The sequence below is a fragment of the Acartia tonsa genome, chromosome 1 (assembly GCF_053477335.1).
Source record: "Acartia tonsa isolate MP-2025a chromosome 1, ASM5347733v1, whole genome shotgun sequence".
Taxonomy (NCBI): domain Eukaryota; kingdom Metazoa; phylum Arthropoda; class Copepoda; order Calanoida; family Acartiidae; genus Acartia; species Acartia tonsa.
The window spans coordinates 47,474,786-47,494,611 of NC_137260.1; the positions used below are offsets into that span (position 1 = coordinate 47,474,786).

The following is a 19,826-nucleotide window of genomic DNA, read 5'->3' on the forward strand; positions in this document are numbered from 1 at the left end:
AGCGACCAAACTTTTAAATCAACTTTTTCCAGAAAATTAGAAAAAAAACCTTCATCTTAGTAAATGATATCTATAATTCATTTCAGAATTTTCCGAATCTGATTCGTTTCTGGTGGATAAAAACCAGTTCTTATCCATACTGAAAATTAAGTATCATAAGAAATTATCCTCGAAATAAAAAAGATAATTAAAATTACTAATCCTTAGAGACAACAACTTTGCATTTTCTTATCCGCTAACAACTGTCTGTGACGTCAAACGAAAAATATACCTTGAAAATTAAGGCCTGATTTAAATAGAACAGGATATTAAAGAAAATTCCCAGAGAAGAGGGAACAATGGGCTGTTTATTACACTAGTCCTCAAAGTTTTCAAATAACGTTTTCTTATTCGTTGGATTTACAACTTTGGGGACTTTAACAAATTTTAATTGGTTGATTCATAACGTTGAGAGTTTAAACGTTTCAACTACTAAATTATATCTACAGAAGGGTTAAGTTTGTGTATCTTCATTGGGGATGTACATCAGTGTCTTATCACTTTAGGTCGCTGGAAAATTCCCCTTAAATATGTGTATGAAATGTTTGAAAAGATTGTGTTTATATCATAATTCATGCAAATTGTCTAAACAATTCATGACATCAGATAATGCATAAACTAACAAGGATGACAACATCCATAAAAGCGAAGCACTGAAACGGTAGGACAAACGGACATTAACACTTGTCTAGTGTCTAAACTGAATAATCAGAATATAAAAGTATCGAAAGAGTCGAATCAAAATTGTAAGTAAATTTGTTGAAAAACTGCTTGATACAGAATAATATTTTGGACATACTTACATTTTTAGGACTTGATTATAGAGTTGCTTTGCTTATACTATTGTTCTTTGTTGTCCCAGGAATCAATATACCAAAAATAAGATCAAACGGATAATTAGATCACATAAAAATTTGTTATTAAAAAAGTAGAAAAATCAACATGTTCAAAATGGACATTCTGGTAATGATTATAGAGTTGCTAACTACTACAGGAATCATCATGCAAAGTGTGAAATCGATAGGACAATTCTAACATGCCTAAATTAACGAATAAAAGCTATCTATCCTGGACGGACGTACGTACGGACCGACCCTTATTATAGAAAAGCTTCGCTTTTAAAAACCGGCACTCTCGCTCAAACATATTTCTAGCCATTATAAGGGGCTATATCCTTATTTCATCTAAAGTCCCCAAAAAATACCTTTTTTTTACAAAAAGTTCGTTTGTGGTCCTGATGCAAAATAAGGATTGATTTTAGATTGCTTATAGAATTGTGCCATAGCAGAAGTAAGGTATAAGGCGAAATAAATCTAAAATGATATTTGGGGGCAAATAAAAAGGTCGTCAATTCCACTACGACAGCTGAAAATCACGTATAGGTTTCGTGATTTTTTTCTCGAATTAATTTCGTTGATTGTATAAGCTGGTGCCACAGAGCCCGAAATCAAACTATCTAACATTTATGAAAAATATCGAGTCTTTACTATTGTAATTTTTAAAAGCAAAGCTTTTCTATAATTAGGGTCGGTCCGTCCGTTCGAGATAGATAGCCTTTTTGTCGTTAATTTAGGAATGTTAGAATTGGCCTATCGATTCCAAACGTTGCATGGTGATTCCTGAAGTAGTAAGGTATGATTTAGAAAGCGTAGCAACTCGATAATCATTACCAGAATGTCCGTACGTACGTCCATTTTAAACATGTCGATTTTTCTACTTTTTTAACAACAAAATTTTATGTGATCTAATTATCTGTTTTGTTATACTGATTCCTGGGACAACAAAGTACAATATTATAAGCAAAGCAATTATATAATCAAGTCCTAAAAATGTAAGTATGTCCATAAACATTATTCTGTATCAAGCAGTTTTTCAACAAATATACTTCGACTCTTATAATATTATATTCTGATTATTCAGTTCTGACACTATAAAGTGTTAAAGTCTATTTGTCCTACCGTTTCAGTGCTTCGCTTTTATGGGTGTATTCATCCTTGTTTGATATAAATTGCCCGCTTCTATATGTCGCTTGTTTTCTTTAAAGGAAAAAAAGAAATTGTTTGAAAATATCCCCCAAGTTAACAATTCAAAATATAAACTTTGAAAAAGTGTAAAATATCACAAGGATCTGACAATGGCTGATATATATTGATGTTCATCCACAATGATGATACACAAAATTACGCCATTTGTTAATTTCAATTAGTGGTAGAAAGGTTTGGACACTAAACTTAATGAACCAACCAATCAAAATTCAATAATAGCCCCTAAAGTTGTTGAGCCATCAAATGTTAGACTAAGTTAACAATAAAACTATTTATTGTTCAAACGTTCCGTAAAGGTTGTCAGAGTAGCTTTGCTATATAAAGTGAGATACATTTAAGTCAACATTTTGATATTGAAATTCATCATCAATTAAAAAAAATATTGAAATCGTAGCTAAATTGTATCATTCATGTTACTAAAACAGAAAAATGATTTATATATTAATCATTTTTAACACGTGACCGTGGCTCAAAGGGGTAATTATTTTAAATCACGGATTTAACTTTAATAGTTTGATCAAGGGGAATACGACTAAAACAGGAGTTGCATTATATTACTAATTTGGCTTTTTATACTAGCTGTCAAATACCATGTTAAAGTCAAACTGTTCTAAAATTATGATAAAGAATTGTTATCTAGTCTTTATACATTAGAATTTAGTTTTGCTACCCATGGACATAAAATTCCTTGATTATCGTCATCATAATAAAGTTGTTGGTTTTTGTGATTGTCCGTTAAAATCTCACAAACCCCTCAACCGATTGAGTTCTCTAATTTGTAGAAGAGCTACATGTAGGTGAAGGTCATGCATTGCCTTCAGGCCAATTCATTCTTTTCTAAATTAAAGTCTTGGAAGGATTATAGCTATTTCTCTGCCCTCTCCCTATTTTTGAATAAAAGTCCTCTTGATGGTAATGGGACAGCCGCTAGAATAACATAAAATATTTGAGTAAAACAAAAATAATGTATAGATCTTTTATTAATAATAATAATGAAATTAACATTTTAAGTTAAACATAACAATATTTGAGTCGATATAAACTCCGTCACTGTATAATTGTATGGTAGGTATACTGTTTAGTTTTTTCTTAATAACAAGAGATATAGAAGAGAGTTAAAGAGAGAATTATAATAATGATAATAATAATCATGGACACAACTTGAAGAAATCACTGAAACTAAGTTATTTTATACTTTGAGTAAACTCAGTATACAATTCAATACTTAATAATCATACAAGGTAACAATTCAAATATAATTATAACAAAGGTTTTGTTATATGTCAGGATAAAATAACAATATTTGCAAGGTATCCCAAAAAAACGTGCATTTTAAGGTTTTGTATCTCAAAAAGATTTTAATTTTCTTCTTCTTAAAATTCCTTCTGGTTGTAAAAACTTGAAGAAAAAAAAGTTTTTTGGGACACCTTGTATACATGAAGCGTTATAACGCTGGGGGTAGAATAGGAACCTTGTTCCATTTCTTAGGATTGTTTTACAGCTTGCAATTATGGCGTTCAAATATAACATCTTGCATCTAAATGATAAAATGGCAAAATAATAGAGAAATAAGTCATAACTATAATACAAATAAAAAATGGGCAGACGAAAAAAAGTTTTGATGTCTGAAAGGTATTATTTTATTTATGTTATACTATATTGGACCTTACAAAGAATAATATATCATTTCTACATTTTTTATTAATATACTTTTTTTTAGATTAAATGTGTGGAATGTTTTTTTTAAATCATTGAAATAAAATATAAAAATGATCACACATTATTATAAAAAGGGTCCCACTTCTATATACATTTTTTAGTGCTTTTTCTAAAATAATATCATATAAAATTATCATATTTACCGGTCAATTTTCAAATAGCTACAAAAAATGAATAATTTTTTTTATAAAAACAATATTAATGTTCAACTATTAAAAATATGAAGCTTGTTTGTTATTGCCGTATCAAATGTTAATAATTAATCTATTATAAATTGTCATAAGAAGAAGTTGATATCTTTGTCAAAATAGATTTATTTTTTCCAAATATTAAAAGATTGGAAGAGCCTCCTATACATCTCAACATTGGACCACAGGGATAAGGGATCAAGAGTGTCATTTTTAAAAACATATAATTCAAAAAAATTTCAAAAATGAAGTATTTTTTTGCAATTTGATAACAGTATCACTTTTGCGCTACTAAGTAAAATCTATTTCGGAGAAAATTTTATATGTCTGTATGATCATCCCTTAATCCCTGATGGACCTGAGAATGTTTTCTGTGTTAGATTGATCACTTGAGAACAATAAGAAAATATTCTGGAACACATTCTTTGCTTGCATCCAAAAGTTTCAGCTAAAATTATTCCGTTGCTTTAGTCAGATTTTCAGCATGGCTCCGATTCTGATTCATTTTCCATGGATTGAAACCAGTTCTTAACCATATCAAAAAACATATCGGGGGAAAAAAACTATAAAAATCGAACTAGAACGTCGGAATAATACTAGCTAGGTTTTAAAAATGTACACAACACAATAGACAAAAACAAAATTATTAATTTAACATGGGAAATAAAAAATCTTGCTAACTGAGAATGTGCTCCAAAATAAGTTATGGCTATATAGTATGTTACTTTTTATGCTAGATAATGTTTTTTATACTTGACAAGAATTGAATAAAAAATGTTTAGAATGTGATGATAGAAAATAACTATGATTATATTTTTTATGCCAAACTACAATAGTTTTAATATTTAATATAGAAGTGATGCTTATTATTATATTCATGATTGTTTAAAGATTATATTTTGCATATTTTCTACTGGACTAAACCACTTGTTTCTCAAATAATTTATACATTGGACTTTTTGTAATTTGAAATTTCAAGGCAAATAAAGGCAACAGGGACAGACTTTAAGGTTGGCAGCGAGGTTAGGGGAATATTTAGATAGCTGCGCACAAAATATTTTTCCCGTATCGCTTCGAAACCGATTATTATCCGGTGGATGAGAACCGGTTCTCGACCATACTGAAAAATTATGCCTAGCATTGTTTTATATTCAGTTTTCTACGAATATAAAAATGTTCAATCATAAAATTATAATTATTTTTTTTAGCCCGGCCTTCGGCATCTCTAGGCTAAAAAAACTGTTTTTATCTTATAATTGTACATATTATATCCGCGGAAAGATGTTTATAATACGATGCGAAATATAACTATTCTCTACTTTTAGAAAAATCAAAAGGGTTAGCTACTTTAAATAAAAAAAAGTTGAACTATAATAATTTAATGATGCATAGTAAAATACCTTTAAAGTTACATCGAGAGTATTTAAAAGTTTTAAAGCATAAGGGTTAAAACTAAATAATATCAAATTTGTAGCTTGAATACAAAAAAAAATTAATGTTTGGCGAAAAAAAGGCAAGAAACAAGCAAATAAATAAATTTGTAACAATTTCTTAAACACTGGAAGATCTTTCATCAAATTTGTAATTTATATAAGTTGGCATAAATACTAAAATTGGGGTGAAGTTTAATAACTTTATAAGATGATTAATTAACAACTGTTTGGTTATGTCAAATAAACATTATGATTCTGTTTTAATAATCAGATCTAAATTATAATAACTTGGAGTGTACATGGACTTGTTGATTATTATACACAAGTCAGCAATATTTTGTGATAATTATTATTAATTCAAAGGGGGGCACTGGTTTTTAAAATAATTAAAATTAGTCTGTTATGGCAATTATATTCTTCGGTTATGTTGATTATGGATTATAGACCACTTTAATTATTATGGTCATAAACTATTAAAACAAGCTTTTTCTAGTAATTTATTCCACTTTTTTTAAATTAAGTTTTTGAAGGAATACATGTTAATTTTATCAACCCTTCATTTATAAGTGGAAAAGGTATAACTGATGATAAAAAGCTTGCAGTTAAAATGTATTGATAAAAGAATATTATTTGTAACTGCCTGCAGGATTACTCCAGATCCAAGTGTTCAGGAGCCCTGTGGGTCACACTGCAACAGCCGAACAATTGATGGATCACTCTTGGCTCCCTATAATACAAAGAAATATGAAACACATTTAATAATAATGTTGAAAATTGGTCCTTATACAATAGATGTTAAGCCCAGGGATCCGAAGGGATAAGACAATGGCCGATAAAATTGATATATATCCCCAATGATGATACACAAAATTACCCTTTATGTAGATTACAATTAGAGGTTGAAACGTTTGGATACTTAACCTAATTAACCAACCAATCAAAATTCATTAAAAGTCCCCAAAGTTGATAAGCCAACAAATCAGAAAATGTTACTATAAAACTTTGGGGACTAGTGTAATAAATCGCCCAATGTCCCCTCCCTCCCTGTGTATAAGGTTAACATGCAAGGACTAATGGAGTTATTGTATTATTTCTAGATATTTGTTCATTAGATTTTTAAACGTGTTAGTTAAGTCGCCTTTAGATATATTGGTAGAATACAATTAGGTAGTGATTTTAAAAGTTACTTTTTCAGGTCAATTATATTTTGCACAAATCTCAAAAATACTTTGTAATATATTAGAATTTCATTAAGCAATAAATAGCATACTAATGAACACAATTAAAATGTTCATCATTTTGATTAGAATTTTCAAGTATTGATATTTACAAAGTTTATCATCACTAAGTAGAGGAAAATATTAGAATGATGAAGTTAGAATTAATAAACTTTAATAAATAAATACATCATTCATTCAAAAAGTTCTCTGTAAAAAAGTTTAATTTATTAATTTAATTCAGCATAAAACCATAAAAAATGCTTTTTGAATATTCTGCAGTACAAAATAAAATCTAAGAGTATTCAATTTTGGAATATAGGGATTTGTAAAATTATAGGCGAATTCTATATTATATAACTATTGGCTACGCCCCTAGAGCCATCTAAGTGAACTTTATGGAAAAGGGGAGAAGACAACCCTTCACTTTTCATTTACATTTCAAAATGAAAAAGAAAAAAATATTTCGGGGGCAATTCCCTAAATGGTTAAACATTCCCCGGACCAATAAGAAACTTCACTGTAAAGGAGAACCATCTCTTAGTGACTTATCCTCTTATTCTTGGTGAAAATGCTCAGTAAACAATCTGGTGCAAAAACAAAATTAGTTTTTCAATGATAAAACAGAAATAAAAATATACTATTCCCATAAAAAATAATGCATTTTTCATTTTTACAATAGGAAAACTATGATTTTTATTTCAATTTTCGACCGTTGCTTCAAATGACAAGAATGAAAAAAACATTAATGGAACAGCTTTGAATTTCTTATTGTTTCAAATATCAAATATGTTGTGAAAGTACAAAAACTGAAAGATATCTAACATATTTTTATGTTTTGATGACATTATCAGAAATTAAAAAAAACAAGGATGACAACATCCATAAAAGCGAAGCTCTGAAACGGTAGGACAAACGGACATTAACACTTGTGTAATGTCAGAACTGAATAATCAGAATGCGAATGTATAAGAGTCAAAGCAAAATTGTAAGTAAATTTGTTGAAAAACTGCTTGATACAGGATAATGATTATGGACATACTTACATATTTAGGACTTGATTATAGAGTTGCTTCGCTTATAATATTGTACTTTGTTGTCCCAGGAATCAGTAAACCAAAAATCAGACCAATCAAATAATTAGGTCACATACAAATTTGTTGTTAAAAATGTAAAAAAAATCAACATGTTTAAAATGGACGTACGGACATTCTGGTAATGATTATAGAGTTGCTACGCTTTCTAACTCGTACCTAACTATTACAAGAATCACCATGCAAAATTTGAAATCGATAGGACAATTCTAACATGCCTAAATTAACAAAAAAAAACTATTTAAAAAAGTAAAAAAATCAACATGTTTAAAATGGACGTACGGACATTTTGGTAATGATTATAGAGTTGCGACGCTTTCTAAATCGTACCTAACTTCTAAAGGAATCACCATGCAAAATTTGAAATCGATAGGACAATTCTAACATGTCTAAATTAACGAAAAAAGCTATCTGTTACGGACGGACGTACGGACGGACCGACCCTAATTATAGAAAAGCTTCGCTTTTAAAAAATACGCTTGCTACTTTAGAAGCAAAACATAGAATATAATAAAGCAAAGGCCTATAAAATTTCTACACAATTAAATCCATTGAATTTGAAAGTTATAAATCTTTAGAAACGAGGCACTTGCAGTCAAAAACAAACATCTAAGGAATAAAGGATGGATATATTTGAGATATATTTTTAAAAAACAATATTGAATGATTTCATCCTACAGAAGATAAACATCCATCAGCTAGATCTATTTGACCCCCCCCCCCCTATTTTTAAATACATTGAAAATGAGGGGGCTATATGAGGATCGACCAGATTGTTATTTAATAGTTCTTTTTTTAAACCAAAAGCAAGATCAAAGCATAGCTTTATTTGGGCCTAATTGTCCTTGTTAAAATTGAAAATTCTTAAGATTTGAAGCAAGAAACTTATTTTAATTCTGGGAAAGAAACTATCCAGTAATATCTTGTTATCATTTTTTTGAGGACAGGTGTAAAATGCAGGAATATTAAGGGATAGGACAATACCCGATAAATTAATGTACATCCCCCAATGATAATACCGTCTGTAGATTACAATTAGTGGTTGAAATGTTTGGACACCCAACTTAATCAATCAACCAATCAAAATTCAGTAAGTCACCAATGTTGATAAGCCAACGAATCAGAAAATGTTACTATAAAACTTTGGGGACTAGTGTAATAAATCGCCCAATGTCACCTCCCTCCCTGTGTATAAGGATAACATGCATGGACTAGTGGAGTTATTGTAATATTTCTAAATTATTTGTTCATTAGATTTTTAAAATTTTCTGTAGTCTTCTAAAGGGGGGAGGCGCAACCGCCGAAAACCGCCGTTTCCCGCCGATTTTTTTTTGCAATTTCTCGGCGGTTTTCGGCGGATGCGCCGCCGTTTCTCCACTGTTCCATATTGTAACCCTATAAAGCAACTGCCATGCAAAATCTTAGACCTGTAACTCTTTTTTTAGTTGAGTTCCTTTGACTTTTAGTTTTGGTTTCAAAAAGTGGCACATCCGCCTCCCCCCTTTAAATCCCTAATCCCCGAAAGCAAGTGTTTATATGTTTAAGGCTTTGCACATGGCTTATCATTAGTTTTTAGAACCTAAAAGTTTAAAACAAGCAATTTACTAAATGCTAGAGATAAAAGGATAATAGGTTATCTTTTCTTCATGGCTTCCAAACGGATTTATATCCGCTGGATTAGAACCGGTTCTCAGCCATATTGAAAAATAATGAATAGCATGGTATTACAGGCAATTTTTCATGAATATTAAAATAAAAATGTTTTTGTTAAGACCGGCCTTTGGCCACTAATGGATAATAAAACTGGTTTTAGTCTTCTAAGTTTTTATTTCCATGCCTAAAAGCTTTCTATAATACGATGCGAAAAACAACTATTCCATGTATAAACGAAACTTTTTTGACACACAATTATCCTTTATACCTACAAAACCTTTTAAAAGGTATTTTATTTTACGATTAGCGTTTCATATTTATAACTAATACCTGAATGTAAATACGTCTTCGTTGAGAAATTTAACTACATATTGATTTTGTTCATTGATTTTATTGATGTTGTCATCCTTGTTGTTTTTTTGTGTGTAAAATTGTACCTCAATAAATTCTTCTAAAGACAACTTTCCATCCATATTTTTATCCATCTGTCGGAAGATTTTGTCTGTTCGTTTTTCTGGCGTTGACTCGTCTTCCGGCATCTTCATTACAGACCCAACCTACAACACAAAAATTATAAATATTTCTAAATTAATTTATTTTTATATAAAAAAGTAATCATCACTAGACAACAATAATAAAAAAAAAGAGATATATGGATGGATAGAAAAAGATAAAATGGGTTGAGAAATAATATTTATATAATACTGGGAGAAAACATAATATTTTGGGTAATTTTCTAGGTAAAAAAAGAACATAAATACATATCAAGGAATATGTACATATGTTTCCCAAATTTTTAAGTCACTTTACAAAAGTTGAAAAATTGATTTCTATAACAAGAGACGATTTAATCATTCGGATATAATAAAAAATTACAAGAAATAATATGACTAATTCTAAAATGAGTCTTAAATTTTCTTCTATAACTAATTATGCTTTTTTTGTGTATTTTTAATAAACTTTTAATATATTAAAAGCAAAATTGTGAGCGTGCTTTTTAAAATGAATATTTTTTTTTGTAATATTTGTCTTAAAAGTTTTTATCTTTTCTGATCTATTAAGTAATCCTTTTAATAAAAGATATTATAAAATTATTAAAGTTTCCCTATCCTTGATATCCCTGGTGCACTATAAAGTTTCCCTATCCTTGATATCCCTGGTGCACTATATAATTTCCCTATCCTTGATATCCCTGGTGCACTATAAAGTTTCTCTATCCTTGATATCCCTGGTGCACTATAAAGTTTCCCTATCCTTGATATCCCTGGTGCACTATATAGTTTCCCTATCCTTGATATCCCTGGTGCACTATATAGTTTCCCTATCCTTGATATCCCTGGTGCACTATAAAGTTTCTCTATCCTTGATATCCCTGGTGCACTATAAAGTTTCCCTATCCTTGATATCCCTGGTGCACTATATAGTTTCCCTATCCTTGATATCCCTGGTGCACTATAAAGTTGTCCTATCCTTGATATCCCTGGTGCACTATGAAGTTGTCCTATCCTTGATATCCCTGGTGCACTATAAAGTTTGTTCCAACTAGGAAAATGGGTAAAAGTTTAGTTCCAACCACTTCCAACTATCCATGTCAATGCTGGACAATTTGGATCCTTTAAACATAAAGGAGACTACACGTTATTTACAAAATCAAAGAAATGAAAAAAATATTGCCTAGAAAAAAACCACTTTGGACCTCATAAAGAAAGAAATAAAGCAACAAATGTAACAAATGCATTTAGATTTTGTCAGTATCAAGAAATATACACTTAGGGTAGCCAAATGCTTTAAATATTTCTAAAATACACAAATTGGAAATTAATTGAATAAGTTATAAATTTAATCCTTCAGTTAATTATTTGATTATAACACTAAAAATTGAATTTACTTCCTGTAGTACTAAAATATTAATCCCCCAAGAGCAAAATACCCAAGTTGACCAACTTATCTGGATGTCGCCTAGATTTATGCATCAAATATACTAAACTTATATATCCCTTGGTAAAACTAACATTTTTATAAAATAGCTCTTTTAAATAAAAACTTTATCTCTTTCATGTTTCAGAAAATTAAAATTTTGAAATGTGTTAAGATGTCATGAACTGTACAAAACCGTAAAACGCCTTAAAAAATGTATCAACTTAAAATAAGCTTTTTTATCTCTGTTTTTCAGAACCAAGTCAATTAAAAAAAAATTGTAGGTTTTAAAATGTAAATACTCTTTAATCTTTCTTATGGAAAAAGTCCTGAAAAAAGTACTGTTGTGTGAAAACAGTAGCGGTAGACCTTATTGCTTTTTTTCACAAGGATCTAAAGGGATAAGACAATGGCAGATAAGTTGATGTACATCCCTAATGTTGCTCCACAAAATTAACCCTTCTGTAGATTACATAGATGTAATTGAAACATTCAGACAATGAACTAAATGAATCAACCAATAAAAATTAATAAAAGTCTCCAAAGTTTCAAGCCGACGAATAAGAAAACATTATTATAATGTCCCCTCTCACCCTGGCATAAAACGAATAGCAGTAAAACTAGAAAAAATGTTTATATTTAGCATAAATAATTTGGTAAGTATTTTGTGTCAATAATTTATGTATTAGCTTCTCTTTAGATGCTATTTAGTACAATTAATTATTCATAACAGTCATGGTAATAAATGTACTAGGTATTCACTTTTTTTTTGGCAACAAAGATTGTTAAGTCTGTCCAATTTTACATTTATAATTAATTTAAAAATTAGCACTATGTGCGAAGCGTAGCAAATCTTGATAAAATTCTAAAGAATATATAATCATTTTGATTAAAAAGCAGTTTTAACTTTTTGGAACGTTTTTCATAATGTTTGTTATATGTAGTTAAAAATCATCCCTTTATTAATGACTAATGGCTACGCCCCCTAGAGGCCTCTAGAGGCACTTGAGGAGGGGGGAGTTCAATTCGATAACCCAATTCTATATTTAAAAAGTAAAACATTGATTTTTTTAAGTTTTAAAAAAATAATTCTTTTAGGGGGGTAATTTTTTCTCCTGGGAGGATGGTGATACCCTCCCCCAAATAGTAATGAACCTTCCCGGTACTTATGATAAGCTACCCTGTAAAGAAGAACCATATTAGTATAGCTATTAGTGATATTTTTCGGTACAAACAGACATATAGATAGACATCGATCATGTTACTTTATTATGAGGATTATTTAGAGTAGTAACGTTTGAATCTTTTATTCCAAAGAAAGATAATTTATGAATGACAAAATCAATTTAATCTGTAAAATCAATAAAGTTCCATCATTTTTTTTCCAATTAAATTTCAAATTAATCTGGTCTATTTCTATTTGAATAAATTTCATTTATTAGCAAGCTTTTATGCTGATTAATTAAAAAACTAAATTAAAAATGCAAACAATCAAAAAAAAAAACTATCAGGGTACACTTCAGGCATAATGGATATAGCATAAGAAAATTTACATAGGCATCAAGTTTTTTAAATGATCAAAAATGTAAACATTCTTAAGCTATATTGTTATTGATGCATGGTAAAATTGAACGTGCTTAAATAAATGAGGTTTGCTTTGCCAAGCTTTGTGAAAAAAAAGCTGAAATTTTAAAGAGGATTTAGATAATAACTGCTTAAGCCAAAATTTGTGTTTTATAATGAGAACTTTTAAAAAATGTAACCCAATAAAAGTTGAAAAAATTTAACATTTTTTGTATATTCTTTGTTTACCAATAGATTTGTAATCAGAACATTAAGTAAGTTATATAGTAGCTCCACAATCGGTCAAACAAGTCTAAATTTCTACATAGTCAGCTTGCAATATTTAAAATAGTTTTTAAAAACTAATTCATTCGCTTGTGAAGTAAAATTCAGCCTTTCTAATCATAATCACAACTATTTCTTTCATGCTTATTTTACTTTCTTAAATACATAGGCAAACCAATATGCATAAGTTAACTAGAATTCCTTCAAAAACCTTTATCTTACTTTTTTATATGAAAATGTACAATTTTAACGAGATTATTTATACATTCAGAAAACAGATTTTACGATTTTAAATTAATTTAATTAATCCCATTACTTTGATAATAATTTAAAATCGCATAATATATCATCTGAATGTTTTCTTAGGGGATTTGAAAAACATTAGGTTAGAGACAAATTCTTAGATATTAATATTATCAAAAATGATAGAGAATAAGAAAAATAACATAGAAGGGATTAAAAAGATATAATAAGGTTAAATATGTTTTAGCATCTTGGTGCTAGTAAAAATGTTTTAATATATATGTATGTTTGTATTTTTTGTGTGTTGACTACGGTTTTCATGTTTTATCTATCTTATTTAGAAAGTAAATTTTAAATTAATGATGAATTTTAGGTAAACAGGGTGTATATTTCATAAAAATATTGTTTACAACAGTTTTAAGTCATACTTTAAATGAAAAAAAGCATAAACTATGTTTACTAATTACATTATTAATAATTACAAAACTAAAAAGGTGCTGAAAAAATACAATATACACCCCTCACCCCTTCATCTAGTTTTGTTCTTCTAGTTTATGTAAAAAAATAATTAAATTTAAGATATCAAAATGTAAATTATTGACATGAACAAGAAGAATAAAACGCGCGGCCTTTATTTGAATAATCCTTACCACTTGCGGACACACTATCAGGACCAAGGGCTAGAAAAAATATTCACACAATTAGGAGGGCTGCAAAGGGCTTGCCATGTATTTAATTATATTCAAAATATAAATTTATTCACCGGAAAGCAAACTTTTAATAAAAGGGTTAGGTAAATTAATTTCAAAGCAGAGATATTTTTTTTATATTTCTGTGGATTCATTTGTAATTGTAATTTGAAAAATTAAAAAAAAAGTACCTATATATGTTGTATTTCGTGCAATATCTACACAAAAAATGTATTTAAAATAAATCAGTATGGCGCCGAAAATGAAAAAGCCGTGTCTGAAAATAAACTAATAAATTTGCTGATTGTTTGATTGAATGAGAAACATCGTTGACATAGCTTAAAATATATATATATTGTGCCCTTTTTAAATTTCTCTAGTAAATTTGGACAGTGTACAAAATAAAAAAAAAATGGCTATGTGATTGTGCATGACTTTCAAAAGAGGGGTGATCATTTGCCAGTTAGAAACCTCAATGGTGATATTGCAAGTTGCAAAAAGATATAGATAATAGAAGTTATATTAACATCATTCTTATTTGGATATTAAGAGGAGTGATTTATCTTCTATTAACCTATCTATTTGGCGTATTTAAACCATGCATTTATATTCTTTCCATTAGAAACACAACCGTTATTCAGACAGACAGAAGAGTACAAGCTTAGAGTAACTTTGCCTAAAATGATTATTTTAAAGTGCTTACAAATCCTACTATTCCTGGAAAGACCCATCTAACCAACCAAAACAGTTAATACCATTTAACAAATTAGATTGGAATGTATAAAATTGTAATCAAAATAAGTGCCTTTTTGCTCTCTTCAAAAATACGATAAATTTAACTTATAAAAGGTAAAACAGAACCGACTCGAAATAAACCTAGGTTTTAATTAAATTGTAATAACTTATTGTGTTCAAACATAAATATTAACAAAACAGTTAATATTTAAATCTTTAGCAAAAAAGTAGTCTTTTTTTCATTGAAAAAATGTTTTACTTTCTTAGTATTTAGTAGACAACAGTGCATCACTGAGATTCGAACCAATCACCTTTCCAACCAAAAAAAACATTTAAGCGTAGCTTTGCTACTAACATCCCCTTTGTATTTAAAAGTTTTTGTTGTACTTACATGATAAAGACAATGCATGTACTTACTTTTACAGGTATTTATGGGATATGTAAAAGAAAAAAAAAAAAAAAATCCAGTCAATCTATAGTACAAAGTAGAACTATGTCTGTCTGTCTGTTTGTTATCGCTAACCGCTGAACCGACTTTACAAGGTTTAGGTAGCTTCTCATAGGTCCCAAGAAGGTTTATAACTATTTTGGGGGAGGGTACCACCAACCTCCCAAGATAAACCGCCCCTTGAAAAAAAATTACCCCCGCCACTCCCCCCCCCCCCAAAAAAAAAAAAATGGGGTTGTAGGGGCGACCCCTCCCCCTCAAATTTCTTTTTTACATTTTTATCTAAATTTACTTTTACAAGGGGCGGAAAACTCACTAATTCGATAATTCTTTAAGCCGTATGCTTCTTGTAATGAATATCAAGGATTATTGATAGGCCAGCTTCAGCCGGTTATTATTATGTGGCTGTCCGGTCTGCCGTTTGACCGCCCGAAGTCATTAAAGTATACCTTTCTTCGTAAGAACTATTTTTTGTTGGAAGTAATATCCATAATATTTCTGTTATTAAAGGAAAAGGGGGAGATATTTCATTGATAAAACAAAGAATAAAAACATTCTAAATTACTTGTTATTGTGTGATTGTAAAATTATGTAAGATAATTATATTTTTTGTTAAGGAAACGAAAATAATTTTATTTATACTTATGAAAGAAAACAAAAGAAGAGGTCAATTACGTAAAAAACTAAGAATCTACAATTACATGACCATCGAATAATTTAATGTTATCCCAGTAAAAGCCTTGCATACTCAAGGCATGAGCACAACTGGTAAAGTGCTCGCTTGTAGGGGTTCGAGACGAAAAACACAACGTCGTAATAAAAACGTAAAATCTTGATGTATTTGTCAGTGGCTGTCATTCAGCCAATTAATTCCATTTGAAATTGCAAAAAATCAAATATTTTGTTGGCGAAAAAATTGTGTTTTTATGTAACTGAAGAGAAGTGGGTATGAAGGGAGGAGAAATAAGGGAATATGGTTGTAAGGGAAATTTTCATTTAGTATTCCTAGTCCCTGGTATATGAAGGTATGTTTTAACCCTTTTTGAAAATGTAAATAAAACGATAAAAAATTTTAGTATGAAATCAGTTATTTATTTTAAAATCTTAAAGTTATTATTTGTTTTGAATTTATACATTTACTAACAGCAAACGCTTCCCAAATATTTGAAAGGTTTGTGTTTTATTTCTCGGTTAGTTCCTTCACTCAAAGATTTTTCCCGGATTATCTATTTTGAAATACTGGATTAATGTTGTTTGTATTTTAACATAATCAGTGGATTATTGAATCAAAACATTGATTTACAAAAACTGAAAGCAAAACAAAAGGCGAGGGAATATCAACAGGACAGCAAATTTAACAGAAAAAAAACGGAGAATAGTCCCTTTCGTGGCAATGCCCCTTAAGGAGCGATTCGTCGTATTTTTTAAATGGCTTTAAATGGCTAGAAATAGGAGAAAAGCAACTGTGAAAAAAAAGAAGAATCGCCCACGAAAGGGACTATACCAAAAAAAACTTCCATATTTAAAAATTGTTTATTTGTAACAGTTTGACTTTAAGAAAGCGTTAAATATACAATAGTGATTTTATCAATCTAAATAATAAATTATATAGATTGTAGTTGCAAAAACCAAGAACTTATTAATAATTTTCAATTCCTGGTATTTAAGAAATTGCATTGAAAAGTACATTGTTCTATAAAAAGAAAAGAAAAAGCCAAACATATCAATTATATCCAGGAATCTAAAGGGCTAAGACATTGGCCAATAAATTGATGTAATCCTCAATGATAATACAGAGAATTATCCTTTCTGTAGATTACAATAAGTGTCTAAAACGTTTGGACACTCACAGTTTAATAAAGCAATCAATCAAAATTCAATTCAAGTCCACAAAGTTGTTAAGCCAACTAAGAAGAAAACGACATAATAATTTGAGGACTAGTGTAATAAATAGTCCTATGTTCCCTCCCTCCCTGATTATATTAAGACACAATCGAATATTTTTTAGTACAAAAATGACCAAAACTACAACTGAATCACAAACGTATAAAATATTATAAAAAAATTTCAGTAGTTTTTCATTGCACATTCACAGCTACTTAACATTTCATGTGGGTTTGTTTGCCCGTTTTTTTCCACATGCAATTATGTCGTCACAGGAACAAAAGATTGTTCAAGTGATATTGCTGTATGTTCAACTAGCGGCTACGCCCCTAGAGGCCTTTAGTGGTACTTTAAATGTTTGGTGTTTTTAAAAAATAATAAGATACCTTGCAATGTTACGATGGATTCTCTATTAAATTGCTACGATACTTTGCAATGTTACGTATGAACCTCTATTCGTGGAAAAAAAAATTCGATTTATTGTGATTTCTCCTGGGAGGGTGGTGGTACCCTCCCCCCAAAATAGTTGTAAACTACCCTATTAAGGAGAACCCGATCGGTTCAGCGGTTAGCGAGATCCTTCGGTACAAACACACAGACAGACATACAAACAAACAAATACACAAACAGACATCCTGTTACTTTAGTATAAGGATTATGGGTACAGTATTTAGAAGCTAAAATAGTGAAATGTCCCATAACGATCCTAGCGAAACATTAAATTTGTCTTATACCTATGAACCCAGCACTCTATATTTGAATGCAACCATCCTTGTTAACACAAGAGTAGTGAACGGAGGAGTAGAGAAATATTTCGTGCGCTGAAAGCAATATCGATTATGGAAAAAAATTTGGCGAAGATCATGCAAGAACAGTGCCACAGCAGTTTCACACGGATAAGAGAGACAGACAAACTTACGAATAAAGTAAAAAAAGTTTAAAAATCGAGGTTTTCGGATAACCGCCAAAATGCGATATATTAGTGACGTACACGTTCTAATCATAGAAAAGCGTCAATTTTGAAAAGAAGATCTTCTAGCAAATAATTTATAGTTATCAAATATTTATTGGAACTTTTAAAACTTTTCTATTTGATAATTATTTACTCCTTTATTCTAGAGAAATGTATAGATAGCCAGAGCCTTATAAAAAACTTTAAACTCCAAACAAATATATTCATTACTTTTAAAAATATTATAGCAACATTCATGAAAGCGAAGATGAATAAATCAGACAAAAGGAATCAACGAATTATTAATTGGAAGTCTAACTAAATTTTTTTTCTTAATCATCAATAGAACATTGTCTTATTAGACCAAGTACCTAATAATCTTAAAATAAATAAAATATATGGAAAAAGCTCAAAAACAACAATAAATTGATAGAACGATTCAAATTGTCTTTAGTTGTAAATGCAAGTTTGTACATGTGTATGATTTGTTAATATTAATATTTATGGAGGTTGTCATCCTTGTTTTTTTATTTATGATTTAAATGAAGTGGTAGGGAATAAACCCTTATTAATCAGCCTTAACTTTCAGACTAATAGACAACATTTTATACTGTACTGAAAAGAGAAAGATTAAATTATCTTAAATTAAGCTATCCCTATTATCCATGATTTGAATATGAAGCACTGCCTCGCTAGGCAAAGGATTGCATTCAACCAGGAAGTTAAATTCAATGAAATAGTCAGCACAACTTTATAAAAGAATGATGTCACTTTTTTTTCCACAAAAAAAATTAATTAGAATTTTTTCAGAAAGCTTGCATTATTATTTTTATTAAAATTTTATTAATTAAAATTATATATTCATTAAAGAGATAATAATAAATTATTTATTTTTACAGTTGATAAAAAGCCAGTAATACAAAACCAGAATAAATTTAGCATGTAGTTTTAAAAGTTAACAAATTCAGAGAGAAGAGACTAGGATTCAGAGAAATAATTTTAAGTGAAAATTTCCCTACAACTTCCCTTTATTTACAGAAAAAAAACAAGTTTTACAACTAAAATATCCAAAATTTTCAGCAACTTCAAATGATTATTTAATCTTTATTTTAAGAGTAACTTTATCTATTGAAATTTGTGTAAAATTATTTATAAAAAGCTGTTATATAGAATATATGTTATAGTAAATATTGAGTGTAAACAAAGCCTGGTAAGCTATGCAAACCCTGGTTAATATCCTGCAAACAACACATCAACAAAAGCCTTATCATCAAAAATACACAACACATGCTTATAAAGAACACCAAAGAGGAAGAAGGAAAAGAATGAAAATATTTTATATTATTCTAATGATAAAATTTAAATAATCTCTTCTCTAATATATTCCTACATGTTGTGAAAACAATATCTATATAAAGATAATTATCAAGATATTTCTCTTCTAAAATATTGCTCTATGTTGTGTGAACAATATCTTTTATTTCAGTTTCTATATAAACATAATTATCAAGATATTTCTCCTCTAAAATATTACTCAATGTCGTGTGAACAATATCTTTTATTACAGTTTTTATAAAAAGATAATTAACAAGATATTTCTCCTCTAAAATATTACTCCATGTTGTGTGAACAATATCTAATATTACAGTATCTATATAAAGATAATTAACAAGATATTTCTCCTCTAAAATATTACTTCATGTTATGTGAACAATATCTTAT

General features: G+C 29.2%; 1 protein-coding gene across 6 annotated transcripts in view; it reads right to left on the reverse strand.

The window, feature by feature from the left end:
- Positions 1-3,046: 3,046 nt before the first annotated feature.
- Nca (neurocalcin homolog) overlaps positions 3,047-19,826 on the reverse strand; it is a 116,041-nt gene continuing 99,261 nt past the window's right edge. For 3 of the 6 annotated variants that reach the window (XM_080164057.1, XM_080164049.1, XM_080164065.1), the window contains exons 6-8: positions 14,047-14,076; positions 9,826-9,945; positions 4,333-6,151 (exon numbers count right to left, since the gene is read on the reverse strand). In XM_080164057.1, coding sequence (XP_080020183.1) covers positions 6,092-6,151; positions 9,826-9,945; positions 14,047-14,076 — 210 coding nt within the window. In that variant the 3' untranslated portion in view covers positions 4,333-6,091. Of the gene's footprint in view, positions 3,622-4,332; positions 6,152-9,825; positions 9,946-14,046; positions 14,077-19,826 lie in introns of those variants that run through there. The other 3 variants (XM_080164071.1, XM_080164085.1, XM_080164078.1) reach the window with 3 other exon arrangements.